This window comes from Cenococcum geophilum, assembly GCF_001692895.1.
Source record: "Cenococcum geophilum 1.58 unplaced genomic scaffold K441scaffold_116, whole genome shotgun sequence".
Lineage (NCBI taxonomy): Eukaryota > Fungi > Ascomycota > Dothideomycetes > Gloniales > Gloniaceae > Cenococcum > Cenococcum geophilum.
Genome location: NW_027137674.1, coordinates 101,054 through 117,364, shown reverse-complemented (window position 1 = coordinate 117,364; position 16,311 = coordinate 101,054). Strand labels below are relative to the sequence as shown.

The following is a 16,311-nucleotide window of genomic DNA, read 5'->3' as shown; positions in this document are numbered from 1 at the left end:
AAACCATATCTAGTAGACCCTAAGATTACAGAGAATATATAACTAGAAGACAATAAAAGCGAACCACCTTAAACTAAGCCTAAACCCCTACCTTAAACTAAACCTAAACCCCTACCTCAAACTAAGCCTAGACCTCAACCCATTAAGCATAAAAAAGGTAAACCACGTAAGTACCCCATCAAAGCTAATACCGTAAACATTTTAATATATCTATAAGATAAAGACAATAATCAACTTACAAATTCTAATTAGTTTATAGTATCACGCCAGAAGGAAATTAAGGGATTACTTAAGAAAGGAGTTTTTAAACTAGTCAACCCTAAAGATATACCATAAAGCAACAGAGTATTTAACTCTAGATTCGTTGATAAGATCAAAAACCCCAGTTCTAATAAAGCCTTTAAGAAGTCAAGACTAGTTATATAGGCATATAATGACCTAAAAAAAGACCTTGTATTAACCTAATCACCTATAATCTAACAAGTTAGCCAACGCCTTATTCTCTATATTACGGCCATAACTTAAAACAATAGCATACATCTCTACTTATAAGATATTTCATAGGCCTATATACAATCAGCTATAAGACTAAATTAAGACTTCTATATTAGGGCACCTCTCGAACTTAATACGGCACTTAGAGTCTTATAAGGCACAATTCTAAAGGTTGTTAGACCTTTATACGGCATTCCTAAGATAGGCAATTATTAGTTTAAGACTTACTATAACCACCATATTAAAAAACTAAACATAAGCCAATCTACTTATAACCCCTACTTACTCCACCTTAATAACCCCACAAATTTCAGAATAGTTAGTTTACAGACTAATAACACCCTCCTACTAGCTAACTTAGTCTTTACAGCTTCAGAACAAAAGAAGATTAAAAAAGCTAAGTTCCTAACTAAGGAACGCGAATAACTTACGCTGGAACACCCAATTAAGTTTAATAAAGGCATTATCTAACAATAGGATTATATAATCACGCTTACACAGAAGCGCCAATGCCAGAACTTAACCCTTATTAATATTAAGGAAGCTATTACAACAACTAGTTCCAAAGGCACTATTTATATAGCACTTACACTTAAGGACTAATACATTGCCCAATAAGTAAAAGGAGCTTATATTGCGTCCGTATACCAGCCTAAAGCTTCTTTTAATTTATCCTACGCTGCCTAGGTAATTAACCCTAACGAGAAAGACGCAAAACTGCTTAATAAGAGAATTTAGTAGCAAATTAAGAACCTAATAAGAGGTTTAAACTTTATTAAACTTAATATAAAGACATTACAACTACTTATATTTACTAATTCCTTATTTACAAACAATAAGGATCTCTTATTACAGATTAGATACATCCTAGTACTAGCAGACTTATTAAATAAGGCAAACATCGTCCACTAGTCCTCAGTCAAGTGTAAGAAAATCACTAGAAGCGTACTAGCCTCCAAATTATATACTATAGCCCATAGTTTCAACATCAGCGCTGCAATTAAGGCCATAGTCGAATTACAACTTAACATTAGCCTACTGCTTATTCTTTATACCGATTTAAAGTCGATCTATAAATGCCTTATTAAACTAGAAACTATATAGGAAAAGAGACTCATAATTGATGTTATATGCCTACGTTAGTTATATAAAAGACGCGAAATAGCTAAAGTTAAGTAGATTAATAGAGACAGTAACCCTGTGGACGCTATAACTAAAAGCAAACCATTATTAGCTCTTAAGCATAACACAAACCGAATCGAGTTAAAGATAGTAGAATAGGTAGAATATGCTACTAACAATAGCACTAATATAAAGGCATAGGGTAAGGAAGGAAGGAAGGAAGGAAGGAAAAAAAGAAAGAGAAGTATATATATAGATTTTCGAACTGCACAGTTATAGAATACTAGTCCTCCGCATTTTCTAAAATACTCCTAGTATAGCTAGAATATATTGCATTGCAATAGGAGGCAAATTGCCGCCATGTATGGCAAGTTTCCGTTACGTAACACAAGTTGCCGTCACGTGTCACCGCGGCACTAGTATGGTAAGGAACCTTAAGTTCCTCACCCTTCTTTGTATTGAAAGACAATATCTATTTACAACACCGCATAGTACATATCATTGTAATATATGTATTCTGCACGTTGTTAAAGCATACCAACAGTATTAATTAGATTATAATATTCTTTAGGTATAAGAGGTTAGGAGTTAATATATTGCTTTAGTTCTAACGCCTTTTTAATATCTTTTAGTGTTATAGTAAAGATCTTATAGTCTCGTTTTCTTATTAATAAATAAAAGAGTGCGGCTTATATTATATAAAATTTAAAGGGTTTTAATATATTATCTTTGCATTCTTTACCATAATTAATAGTTATAACTTTATTATATTAGTTTAAGGTTTATAGTAAGGGTAATTTATATTATATTAAATTTAAATAGTTGTGTATATATTTATAGGGTAAGTAGTATTTTAAGTAATAACTTCGGCAGTAGGTTATACGGAATTTTAGTATTTCTTTAACCTAGCTAATTAAAGGGTTATATTGTTTTAGCTATCTATATTTAAGTATTACCTTATAATGCTTTAAGGGTGTTATAAATAGGGAAATATATTTAAGGTATTTGCCTATCCGCATCTTTATAAGAGCGTAGTATGTTAGTTTACTATATATTAAAGGCTTACCATTAAAGCCTTTTAGGCCTTAGGGCTTATTAAATTTCTTTAAATTTAAGCATTAAGTTTTCGCGTAGTTTGTATTAATAAAGCCCATACTAATAGCTTCGCTATCTATAAGGATTTATACTTCCTTCTATTTTCTAAGTATTTAAATTTTACTAAGTATATTAAGGAAGTTATATTATATATTAGCGCTAAAAGAGCCTAGATACTTATACTCTTCTACTTCTTATTTTAAGGCGCGACTTAGCCCTAGAATAATTTATTTTCTAAATTAACTAAAGGTAAGATAATTTATAGCGACTAAGTATAATTTATAAAATAAGTATAATTTAAAGACTAAGAGGAACTACGTCAGACCCTTTTAAAAGGGTAAGTTTAGTAATTTCTTTAAATATATCCCTTTTTACCATATCTAAAGCATTCTCTATTTACGGCTTATATTCTTTATTTATTAGTTCCTAAGGGTGTATAGGATTAAGTAGTGTTAAGGTCTATAGGGTTATATATAGGGCTTTTTAGTTTTAGAGATAGATTACGCTTTAGGGTATATACCGGGTTTATAGAGTTTTAAACGCGAGGTATAGTTAGCTTTAGAAAATAAGTTTATTTATTATATTAAAGGTCCTTATTAATTCGTTAACACATTATAGTAAATTTAGGTAAGTCCTTTAGCAGTTCTCTACCTATTAACTATACTCTAATTTTATCTAAAATAGCTTAATGGAGAGTAGTAACTCTAGTGGCTTTATTCTAATCTAGTTTACTAATAAGGCCTAAATTTTTTAAAAGAAGCTAGTAAAGTCTTAGTTTCGTTATTATAGGTTTTTAAGTTTAGTAATAGCTGTGTATTCGCGGCTAGCGTTATTATACGTTTATTCTAATAGAGAGATAAAGATTTTAAAATTAATAAAGGTGCTATTACGGAAGAATGGGTCTATAGTTTATATAGCGTCTTTACTTAAATAAGATATTCCATAGCTAATCTTACTAGCCTAGTAAGGTATTAATTATAGTTTATTAAAAGTTTAAGATAGAGCTTAGTTATAAAGGGATATAGGTTATTTTAATTTCTATTAAACATTAGAGGATTAGGGAGCTTTTTAAATTTTATAGTAGGTATTGGGTTTATTATAGATATAGATTAAGTTGCCATTACTAATTTAGGGTTTATATTTAACAGGTTAGGTTTATATACAGTTATTTTTATTTTATTTATAGGTGTTACTATTAGGGTCTTTAACGTAAGTGCTTTAAGGTTATAGAGTTCTTTATGGATTGTTCCTATCAATTACTAGTACTAACCTTCTAATATTGCTCGCTATTAGGCTAAAGCATCCGTAAAGGACTGTTATATTATAGTTAACTATTCCCTAACTAAGGCTATAATGCTTATAGTTAACGCGGAGGGTTTAAGTTTGTTTACTATTTTAATAGTAGTTATTTTAACGTAATATAATATAAGGGCGCGAAGAGACTTTAGGGAAGATTTAAAGGAATAATATAAATTCTATCTAAATCTAAGGGTATATAGCTCTTGCTAAGAACAAGACATTATATAAAGAAGAGAAAGGAATAACAAGAAATTTATATAATTAAATAGTTAGGGGCTTGGTGGTTAATGCGTACGTATATACGCACGCGGTCTTCGACAGACTTTGGTAAAATTTAATTGATCTAGTAGAATTTGGCTAAAGCGTCGAAATTTATCTATCGAGTATTTCACCAAGACATTCCTACTGTAACTAGGCTAGTCCCGTTATAATAGGTATATTAAAGTACCCGGCATCTATAATATTGTATTTACTAGGTAAGGCTTTAAACCCTTTAACTTTAGTAGAGCTAATTACTCTACTATTATAAGCCATACCCTCCTATTTAGCTAGAACGTATATAAAGTTTATTTAAAAGTTAATAGCTATAAGTATGTTCTACATTAATCCTCCCTTTCTACTACGCTAGGGAGCCTATATTATATAGCCGCCCTTAATAGAAATAGGAAAATAAGTACCGTTAAAGGCTCTAATATAATTAGTAAAGAAAGAATATTATTTAGGTTATCTATAATCTTTTCTAGAGTAACATCTTTAGGAAGCCGTATAACTTCCTTATATAAATTTAAAAGGCTAATAAAGACTTTATATATGGCTCTATAGGGCGGTAAATTAATATAGGAAGTTTAGCTAGTGGCTAATAAATACTTACTAGTAGATCGTTATAGATAAGTACTAAGTTACCTTATTTAGTAACTTATACGAGGTATTATTACTAAATATTATTAGGAATATTATAAGCTTCTTAGCCGTTAATAGAAGCTTTATATTCTTAAGGCCGCTATACACCTATAGCTAATTAAAGAGTTCCCTATTTCTGCATTCTTTTCTATCTCTAGGGGTAGTAAAGAAGAAGCTGTACAAGAACATCTAAGACTAGTAGAAAATCTATAAGAATCCCTAGAATGGGACCTAGTAGATATATACTATATAGACGGCTCTAAAGATAGTAAATCAAGTGTAGCGGCCGTATGTAAAATAGGGGAGAGAAATAGGATTAAATACGCAACAAATTGGAATCTAGGGCCTTATATGGAAATTATGGACGCAGAACTTTATGCAGTCTATAGGGCCCTAGAATATCTAAAACAACAAAGACTAGAAGAGAAACAAGTTTATATCTTTATAGATAGCCAAGCAGCTATTAAAAGATTACAGCTTAATTCTCTTACAGGGGGACAAGAACTAGTCTTTAAAATTACGCAAAGCTGCTCTTATCTAGCTAGTAGGAATCTATGGAAACGAAATAGCAGATAAGCTAGCTAAAAAGCCTCTCTAGAAGAAAATACAATCTTCTTTATACATCCCTAGCCTATATAGGGAGAGCAGCAAGAGAAAAAATACTAGGACAGTGGAAAGCAGCTGGCAACAGAAAAAAAATAAAGGAAAACACTATACTAGGATCTCTAGAGGAAACTACTCTTTATCTCTTAAAGCCCCTAAGGATAAATATCCTAAAAGGTTANAATCAGCTTTCTATNAACTAAAACTAGGAAAAGGCTTCTTTAAATCCTTCTCTAAGACAATAGGGAAGGATAAAGAAGGTANATGCTTTAAGGNCTNTAGAGCTATATAGACTCCTAAGCACCTATTACTAGAATGCAGACTATATAGGGAAGAGAGAAAAGAAATGCAAAGANAACTAAGCTNTTCTCTCTNCCTAGAGAAGCTCTTTTGTACAGAGAAAGGAAGAGNGGCGCTCTTTCTATTTCTAAGTAAGACAAAAATAGCTACTAGAGAGTGGCTAATGGAAGCAGAAGCTTTAGAAGGAGGTAACTCCTACTAGACTTTTAGTAAATAGACAGTAGTAAGCAAAAGGACAGAAATAAACTATAAAATGTACAGGGGCAGGCGTTAGGATTCGTTTACCGTTTCTTTTACCGTTTTTCTACTGTTTTAATACTACCTAATAGTTGTCGTAACCTAGTATTTTACTAGGGAGCGGTAAACCTCTAGTCTAGAGGTTTATAAACTACTAGGACATAGCTACTAGTACATATTAAGCTGCCTAGAAAGGATTTATGTATATAGAACTATAGCGCCATAGCCCAGAGGCTACATGCGCAGTATTGTACGTAGTACAATACAATGGATATTAAAAAAAAAATTAAAAAAAATTTAAAGAGTTTCTTAAATACATAGGGCCTTATCTAGGTAATATTTAAAGGTTGTGCCTTATAGCTATAGAGCAACTACGTTATCTACCTTATGCCTCTCTATATATTAGTATATTAAGTACAAACACCGTATAAAAGTAATATTATTGCGATTATAAGAGTTAAAATAAGGATGTTATAAAATATATATAAGCGCGACTAAAATAGCGTCGCGATTAGGGTAGGTGGAGTTATTATTACAAGCAGTTGTTAATTAGCCTTTAGATTTAAACTAGATTTAAAATAAGGAGCTTTAAGCTCCTTATTAAACTAACGCCAAGAGCCTTGGTTTAACTACTATATATAGTATAGCTTTTAAATTTACCGATCTAGAGGAGCTTTAGATTGGAAAGTTGTTAGATTAACTAAACGATGGCGTCAGAATTAGATTTAAGCCTTAGATCGGCTCTGATCTAAAGCCTTTAGATTCAATCTAAAGCTGCAACTAAACGACCCCTTAAGCAATACGGAGGTGCGTTTTAAAAGTCTTGTCCGCTAAGAAAATTTCCGCCGCCTTCTAAATCTAAATACCCTCCCATTTATCCTCTCCCACTTTAGGTGCTTTTAAGCGACTTGGTGCCTCTATAGCACCCCCCCTATACTTATTACCCCCTTTAAGCTTAATCCAAGCCTAAATCCTCCACTACTTAAGATCTCTCTGTACTGCCCGCCATTTCTTCTTTATAACTTCCCTATATTATAACTATTACGGCAACTTAGCCAATTAAGACTCTAGTACTGTAATATAACGAGCGCAAGCCTATATAGTTGGTAGTCTATTAACGCGGATATAAAGATAAGGAGTAGATGCTAGTGTCTATATATTGCTTGGCAGTGTCCATCTTAGTAACGCATAATGCTAAGACCTTTAACAATATTCGGAAATATTGAACGCACTCACTACGTGGCTAATTCGCTTTTTAACATCGTTAAACTCGTTAATATTTATTACTTATTCGTTCGAGAATCATTTTATAACCGCTTATAACTAACTAGGATACCTATACGCGCGTATAATCCTAATAAGCAAACCTATCTAGTCGACTTACCTTAACTACACCATTGTCTACAACCGTTACATTCTCCTTTATTAGTCCGATAATGCCGTCCGAAGCCAATATACGCGCTACTGCCGTAGAAGAGCATAAAATTGCTAGAGGGTAAAGGGAATAAGCCTAAGATAAAAGGGAGATTTAGAAGTATAAGGAAGAGCGTAAAGCCCGCCTAGCGGAGGAAGCTTGCTAGTATAAATACTACTAGGCTTAAATAGCTTAATTATAGTTAGGCTTAGCTACTTCGGCCCTCTAAGCTACTATAATGGCCATTATAGCTAATAACCTTAATAAGCCTCTCCCTTTTAACGTAAAGTTACTTAAACTTTGCCTTCCTAGCGTTATAAAAAGGAATTACCTAGATATTTTTAAGGGTACCTTTAATTTAGTAAACCTTACCTACCTTTAAGTTTATACCGCTTAAATTAAGATTATTAATAAAATATAAATTAAGAATAGTACTCTAGTTATAAGATGTTACGGCGACTTAGTTAATTAAGGTACTAAGATGGTAATATAACGCGCGCACGCCTGTATAATTGGTAGTCTATAGACTTAAATATTAAAATAAGGAGTAGAAGAAGGTAGGAAGGAGGGTATATCTATATATATAGAGCTAAGCCCTTAGCTAAACCTCTAACTAGGCTCCTAGCTAGGTAACGCATAACAGCGCCGTTATATAAGAAAGGTAAAGGTAAATAGAAAGCTATTTATATATAAAGGTATTTAGTTTAAAGGCTTTACTAACTATATAGTTATTACTAGCACCCTCTATATATACCTGTCAGACCTTATTATTAATATACTTCTCTAAATAAACAGTATATCTAAATAGTGTTACGGCGACTTAATTAATCAAGACTATAGTACTGCGATACAGCAAGCGCAAGCCTGTACAATTAGTAGTCTATTAATGTGGATATTAAGCTAAGAAGTAGGGAGTGGTAAAGGACACCTCTATATATATACGCCGAGCCTTAAGCGAACCCCTAACTAGACTTTGTAACGGTACCGTTATAAATAGATTATATACTTAATCTAGTACTTAACTATTACACCTTTATAATAACTAATAGCTAACTAAAGCCCGCTAATTAGTAAATACTAGCCTAGTATATAGCGCTATATCTTATAATATCTAGTATTATTAGCTTTACTGCCTTAAGGAGACTTAGGTTAAATACCTTCTATACCCCTAATACTTACTATAAGTTTAATAGTAAGGGCTGCAATAATATAGCTTATAAATACCTATATAAGTACTTAAAGTATAGAAAATATTACGCCGCATTATCTAAAGCCTACACCTAGAAATAGTAAGGTAAACTTTATTAAGTAGGGTCTAGCCTAACTATAATATTAATATTAATTATATACCTAGGACCTAGGCCTAATATATTACTATTATTCCTTACCTTTATAAAAGTAAAGGCTCTTTACTACTCTCTATTACCGCTGAGGATCTTAGTATAGCGCTCCCTTCTATTTAGCTACTTAGGTAATCTACTAGCTATTTTAGTAGGTATTTTAACCTATAGCTATAAAATAGAAGCCAAATCTATCTCTATCCTAAAATCTTAGAGAAACTATAACTTCTCTTAAAATAACGCCGACTTTATCTTTAAAAAGATAATATTAAAGCTTATAAAAAGACGTATTAGAATTGCAGTAAAGCCTATTATAGTCTTACCTCTTGGCCTAGTACTAAAATTAGATAGAGGATACTGCTAAATTTATAATCTCTCCTCCCTACTAGTATCTTTTGTTAATAATATAATTCTAGAAGAATATAGAGCACTAGTATACACTAGAGTTACTACTATTTAGGCCTATATTATTTCTACAGGCTATAGATATCTACTACTTAAGAGAGATATTAAAGATATATTCTATATAGTAAAAATATTAATAGGCTTTTCCTAGAAAGGTATTACCTACTAAAAATACTACTTATTTATTAATCTTTAAACTACGCTATTTATATTTTATCTCTTTATAAAAGGACTATACTAAATACTCTATTTATAACTACCCTATTAGGTAAAATACTACTTAAGTAATTTTATCTTTATTCTCGATAACCTAAATAACTTAGGAGATAATACCTAGACTTATATATCTATTACTTACTCCTTAAATATCCCTTAAAATAGCTCTAAAAATATAATAGGAACTATTATTAAGGTTTTAGAATATATTGTACTTCTAGGAGCCAGTAAAGAGATAGATATAGCCCATATACGTTTTATAGATATACTCGCATTAAGAGTATATATAGCTCTACTACAGTATACTTAATGGCTTTAGGGGTTTAATTGCTTCCCTCCTAAATATAGGTAATCTATATTAGTACCGGAAGGTCTACACGGGCACTTACTACCAGTAATAATAAGTTCTCTATTACATTCCTAACTAATATCTCTATATTTAGAGGGTCTATATAGGTACTTACTACTAGTAACAATAGGTCCTCTATTATATTTATAACTAGTATATATAAAGACTCAGTCAAAAGAACAGAATCTATTGGTAGCCAGTAAATAAGAATTCCAAGACGAGGACTGGAAGAAGGTCGAGAAAAGGACATGTTTATATACATGGCGCCAGGGCTCGGCTTAGCCGAGCCCCTAATTAGGGTCTATAATAGTGCCGTAACAGTATAAAGAAGAAGTCTTTTAGCTATAGCGAATAAGCTATTTTACTAGTCTTAATATCTGCTAGGGGCGCATTAAGGGTAACTATTTAGAGGCGTTTAGAGTCGAAAATACCTTGGATAAATTGTCTAAAATAAAGGCTAATTAGTAAATCTACTTCCGTAAACCAATCCTATCTAAAAACTATATTATAACAATTAAATAAGCTACCCTAAAAGGTCTAGGGGCTAATAGTACGAAGGGTACCCTAGGAGTTGCTAATAGTAACTATTAGATTATATTACGATGACGAAGTATTATATGCAAACGCTAGATAAACAAGCATTAGATTTAAAGAATTAATAGCTATATATGGCTTTTATAGAGACTTAAGAGGATTTCTAGAGAGCTTGAAAGGAATATAGCTATGGCGAATCTATATAGGGGCAATTGGGGCGGATAACTATCTACTAAGTAAATAAATAAAGGAACCCTATAACGCCAGCTATGTATATAGCGTAGTGTATAAAACGGCAGTCCCGTAATAGATTATAGGTATCTTAGATTATTATCTAGTTGCTATTAAGAAAATATATAATAGACTTATATAAACATAGAGCGTAGTATATAGGTAGGTTAAACCTATAAACGACGTCTTAATTAATAAGGTTAATTTAGTACCTATGATTATATAATATATATAGGCGGACTTTACCTAAGGGCGTATTTATTGCAATATATACTATAATACGTTTTTCCCCCTCTATATTAAGCCCTAGTTACAGTTAGAAGAGATACACTATTAGGGCTTTAGGTTTTCCAAAAGCCGGCCTAATTTATCTTTACTAGCTTACTTTTAGTATTCTTTATAATAGCTATCTATAGGCCTCCTTTAATTTATATATATAGTACTAGCGTCTAAGGGGACCGCTAGGCTGTCTAGCTTTTAAGTAGTCTCCCTAGGGGTTACTTAAGAAAGTATTACCCTGTTTAGGTTCTATTCCCTAAAACTAACTCTATAAAGCCTATACTATAACTACACTTTAAACGCGTGGGTTTACTACTACCAACTATATAATCTTCTGTAAGCTTTATAGTGTTAAGCAATTACTTTATATAGCAGATTTTAGCAAAGAGGTCCTTAGCAGTTCTGTAAGGGATCTTTTAGCCCTTCCCTCCTTATCGGTTCGTCTCTCTCTATACTTAGGCTATTGCCTACCCTTATTACTATATCGTTCTCTTCTACCAACTCTCCTTGTAACTTACGCTTGGCTTACCTACTCCCTACTATATACCCTAGCAATGTGCCTTATAAGTTCTTACCTATTTAATAAAGTTTTAACAGAAGAGCTCTGCTTATAGGTAGGCTAGGAGGTATAAGGACTAAAAATCTACCTATTATTTAGGATTAATAAAAGAGGTATATAAGAAGCGGTCTACTAAGCTATATATACGGGCTAAGAAGACGTTAAACCTCTAGTTCTCCTTTATAAATGCCGTATAATATATAGTAGCATTATTAAAGCGTCTTACTATAGGGTTCCTAATATACTCTTAGATTATAGTCTTAAACTTATCCTATAGTAAAGGACCTTTATTCTTAGTACCTAGCTAGTAATAAATTAGTTAAGTAATAGTCTTTTCTTTTATAAGACCTTTAATAGCCTAGCGCGTGCGTCGCTTATAGTTATAGTTAGTATTATTAACCTTAAATTAGTTTTTAACTGCGGTAATCTACTAGTTAAAGTGCTATTAAGTAGTACTGCTAATATTAAATAGTAACTTCTTAACTAGGGCATTAAGATTTATTTAACGTATGCGTTTACCACGTAACTTATACTCTTTGCTAAAGAGGCGACGAGAGGGCTTTATTAAATTAATAATACTTTATAATCTAGCTATTTTCTTAGCTAGCTCGTCTAGCTCCTTTATATTAGTAGTATTTAGTAAGATATTAATAATCTTGCTAATCTCCTATTAGGCCTAAGTATATAAGTTAAACTGGTCTTTAGTATTTATAGATATCTAATTGTTTTAAGGTTTAGAAAGTAGCTTAAATTCTACTAGTATACTTCTAGTAGTTTTGTCTACACTAAATCCTAAGGCGTTTTACAGTTATATCGCTAGCGTATTACTATTGAGTATAGGCGTCGGTTTTCTTTTTAGAGGCATTATAGAAAAATTAAACCGGCTATCCTCCTAAGGGGATTAGTAAGGATTTAAATATAAAGTAAGGATATAGATAAGGAGTCTAATTAATAGAATAATAGGGTATATTATATAGATATACAAATTCTTTAAGGAAAAGGAGGAGTCTGTATATAAGATAAGAAAGGGGTTTCCTTAAATATATATAGCGTATATGCCTTATAGGCAAGTTACCCCTAGGTTATCTCTAGGTCGCCTATACCTTACAGCTATATAACTATCTACTTAGGGTTTACCTAATATTTACTCTACAGTAAAGCTTATTGCCTTATTCTATCTATATACCTAGCCTATTAATAAGTCTACTACTATAAGGCTTTATTATATAGTCCTCTCTTTATAGTAGATCTTAGAATATAATTAAAGTTAATCTATTAGGTACCTACTCTATAGTTAGAACTTATTATTATCTTTACCTATATACCTAGTCCATTAGTAAGTCTACCGTAGTATCTACTCTAAGGCTTTATTATAAGTTTTCTACTTTTTATTTTTATTATTTTATTATAGTCCAAAGACCCTTATTATATAGGAGGTTTAAGTTAATTATTTATTTATTTATAGACTATCTCTATATTACGGAGTAAGTATAAGGGGCGATAATATATATTATGGCGCTGGCAGAAACTGGTGGATTATGGCTGATAGATATTGGTAGACTATGGCTGATAGATATTGGTAGACTATGGCTAATAGATATTGGTAGACTATAGCGGACAGTCGTAGACAGTTTTACACAGTTTTAGACAATTGCCGTGACGTGACTAAAGGATTGTATATAACGTCGAGTGAAGCTGCCCCCGTCTCCTTTCCTTTCTCTAGCTTTAGATCCTTATTTATAGACTACCAATTATATAGGCTTGCGCGTCTCTCTTGCCGTACTTATACCTTAATTAACTAAGTTACTAATATTATTTAAAGCTCAAACCACCCTTTTTTCCTAAGAAGGAACTTAAATATATCTATAGGACCATAAATAAGAACGGAATATAGAAGTAGACCTAAAGACTATTACTAGAACTTAAAGAACAGAAAAGAATAATAAGACCTATAGAATAAGCACAGACTAGAACCCCTATAGAATCCTACTAAAAGTTACCCTAATAATTATACCACTATGCTAAGAAATATAGTAGCTGGTAAAGCAGCTATAGAACCCTTAAATACCTCTAATGGTAAAATAGTAACTAACTTAAACTTCTAGGAGGAGCTTATAGCAGCTAATGCCGAAATTAAATAACTTTAAGAACTGCTTAAAGCTAAAAAAAACCCTATACCTAGCGAAGAGTTATTAGACACCTAGAGACTTGCTATAGTTTTTAAAACCCTAGCCTAATATATAGTATTAGCATTATCGCGGTCCGTAAAGGTTGCGGACCCCCTATTGCTTATAGACGGAACTAACCCTATATTTAATAATTAGAAGCTTTAATTATAGAATAAGCTTAAAGTTAATACGGACTACTTCCCTACTACTTAGGCTAAAATGGCCTATGTTTTTAGCCGTACCGGTAGGGACGTATAAACGTACCTACGTCTATAATATATACAGGACTTAGCAGATCCCTTCCTCTCTAAAGAAGAGATAATTATTTACCTATTTTCTATTTATAAGGACCCCTTTAAAGTATAAAACGCCTAACTTAATAATAAAAGCCTAAATATAAAAACGATAGAGACCTTCTCGGCTTTTTAGACCTGCTTTTTAGACCTAGCTAGCTAGGCTTAAATTCCCTAAAAAGATTTAATACTAGGCCTATTTAACAAGCTTACTCTAAACCTATAATAAGCTATATTACTAGTTTTTACTACTATATAGACGCTAAAGGAACTTACGGACTAGTGCTTAGCTATTAACTAAGGCCTCCGCTAAATTAAGGTACGCGCTAAATGGTATAAGGCTAGAAACCCTTTAAATTAGACTATAAGCAATACTAAAATGGCCTATAATGTCCTAGCACAATCGGTAACCCCTATAGTACTACCTATATAGCCCGCCGCCAATTTAGCAGCTAGCTATATAGCTAGTCCTACTATAGGTCTAGTAAATACTCGGCCTATATATAGCAACCTCTATATATAGGCCCTTAGTAATTAAGGAGCTTGCTTCTTTTATAGTTAGAAAGGCTACTATATAAAGAATTGCCTAATAAACATAAAAGTGGATAAGGTCCTATTAATCTAGGAGGATAGCGTAAAGTTAGAAAAAAAGGAACCTTAGAGGAAGACTCTCCTTTAGGGTTAAAAGGGATTAATATATTATATGTTAATCTAGGTCGGCTAGTTAGTAAAAGAAGCTGCACTATCCCTTATACTTTATTTTATAATAGATATTAAGTTTTAACCTCTGCTTTAGCTAACTCTAGAGTAAATAACTTTACCTTAATAGACACCTAATATACCATAAAGTTAGCTAACTTTTTAAATGCACTTACTAAAGAACTACCTAAACTAATTCCTATTTATGGGTATAACGGGCAAATAAGGCTACCTATTACAACTATCTTGTGGATTTACCTTCGTATTAATAGATAAAGGTAGTATAATATCCCCTTCCTTATTACGGACCTGGAAAGCTATAATATAATCTTAAGAAGAAAATAGCTAGCCTATTTAGGCTTATAGCTTAACGTACGGAGGAGGCGGCTTATCTAGCCCGAAACCCTACCCTTAACCCCTTTTTTTATAAAAGAAATTAGTATTATAATGGAAAACCTTATACGGCCTTAGATTAATACTATTTACTAGGCAGATGCTATACGTAGGGACTAGGCCTTTAAGAAAGATATATAGCTTAACCCGTAACGGATCTGTATACTATACCGCCCCTAAACTAGCTATACTACGCCACTTGTACTAAAGACCTAGGAAGCTAGTAGTGACCTAGCTAAGTTAACTATAGAGGACTTAGGCCCTATATAGCTATAAAGGAAAGCTAGGAATATTAGACGCTATACGAAACTAATAGATAGGAAAGATAACTTATAGAAAATAGAACGTAAGCTAAGGAAGGCTATAAACCTTATACCGCAAAATACAACTTAACAGATATCCGTAAAGAAATCAGCGGACCTCCCACTAGTTAATATTTACTATATTAGTGCTATAGAATTCTACCAGAACTTAGTTTAGCCTAATACCGTTACCTTTACAACTAGCTTATATAAAATTAATTAAATAATTAAGGAAAAGAAAGGTAAGCTTAGCGGATAAGAAAGCGAGCTTATAGATAAGGAACTAGTAGAATAAAAGCTGCCCTATTAATACTAGAAATTTAAGGATATATTCTCTAAAGTAGCGTCTAATATACTTCCACCTTATTAACCCTATAACTATAAGATTAAGATTAAGTAGGGCAAGGAAAATATCCTTAGCTTTAGCCCCCTCTATAAGCAGTCTATTACTAAATTATAGGCCATAAAGTAGTATCTTATTAATAACCTAAATAAGGGCTTTATTGAGCCTAGCTAAGCCCCTTTTACTTTACCTATTTTCTTTATTAAAAAGCTAAATAGAGGACTCTATTTCTATATTAACTACTATAAGCTAAATAATATAACCTATAAGGACCACTATCCGCTGCCCTTACTTAATAAAACTCTAGCCTAAATAAGTAGAGCTAAGGTCTTTATAAAGCTTAATATCTGCTAGGCCTTCTACTAAATTAAAATAAACCCCGGGTTTAAGGATTTTATTATATTTTAAACCTATTACGGAATATATAAATATAAAGTACTCCCTTTTAGACTAACTAATGGACCAGCTATATACTAGCGGTATATAAACAATATACTCTTTAACTACCTTAACAACTTCTATACGGCCTATTTAGATAATATTATAATCTACTTTAAGAACGAGCTAGAATATAAGGAGTATATTTATAAAGTCCTATAACGGCTTCGCGAGGCTAGCTTCTAGGTTAATATTAAGAAGTTAAAGTTTAGTGTTAAGCGTATAAAGTACCTAGGTTTTATTATTAGTATAAACAAAATTAAAACCAACCTAGAGAAAATGGCTATAATTAACTAG

At 32.0% G+C, this 16,311-nt stretch overlaps 1 protein-coding gene across 1 annotated transcript; it reads left to right on the top strand.

Annotated features, from left to right (window-relative positions):
- Window positions 1–16,059: 16,059 nt before the first annotated feature.
- On the top strand, window positions 16,060–16,311 carry K441DRAFT_598256 (uncharacterized protein; the record flags this gene model as incomplete). Its single annotated transcript, XM_067645100.1, has 2 exons — window positions 16,060–16,167; window positions 16,201–16,311. Coding segments are annotated over 2 exons (219 nt in total), but the record flags the coding sequence as incomplete, so codon positions are not given.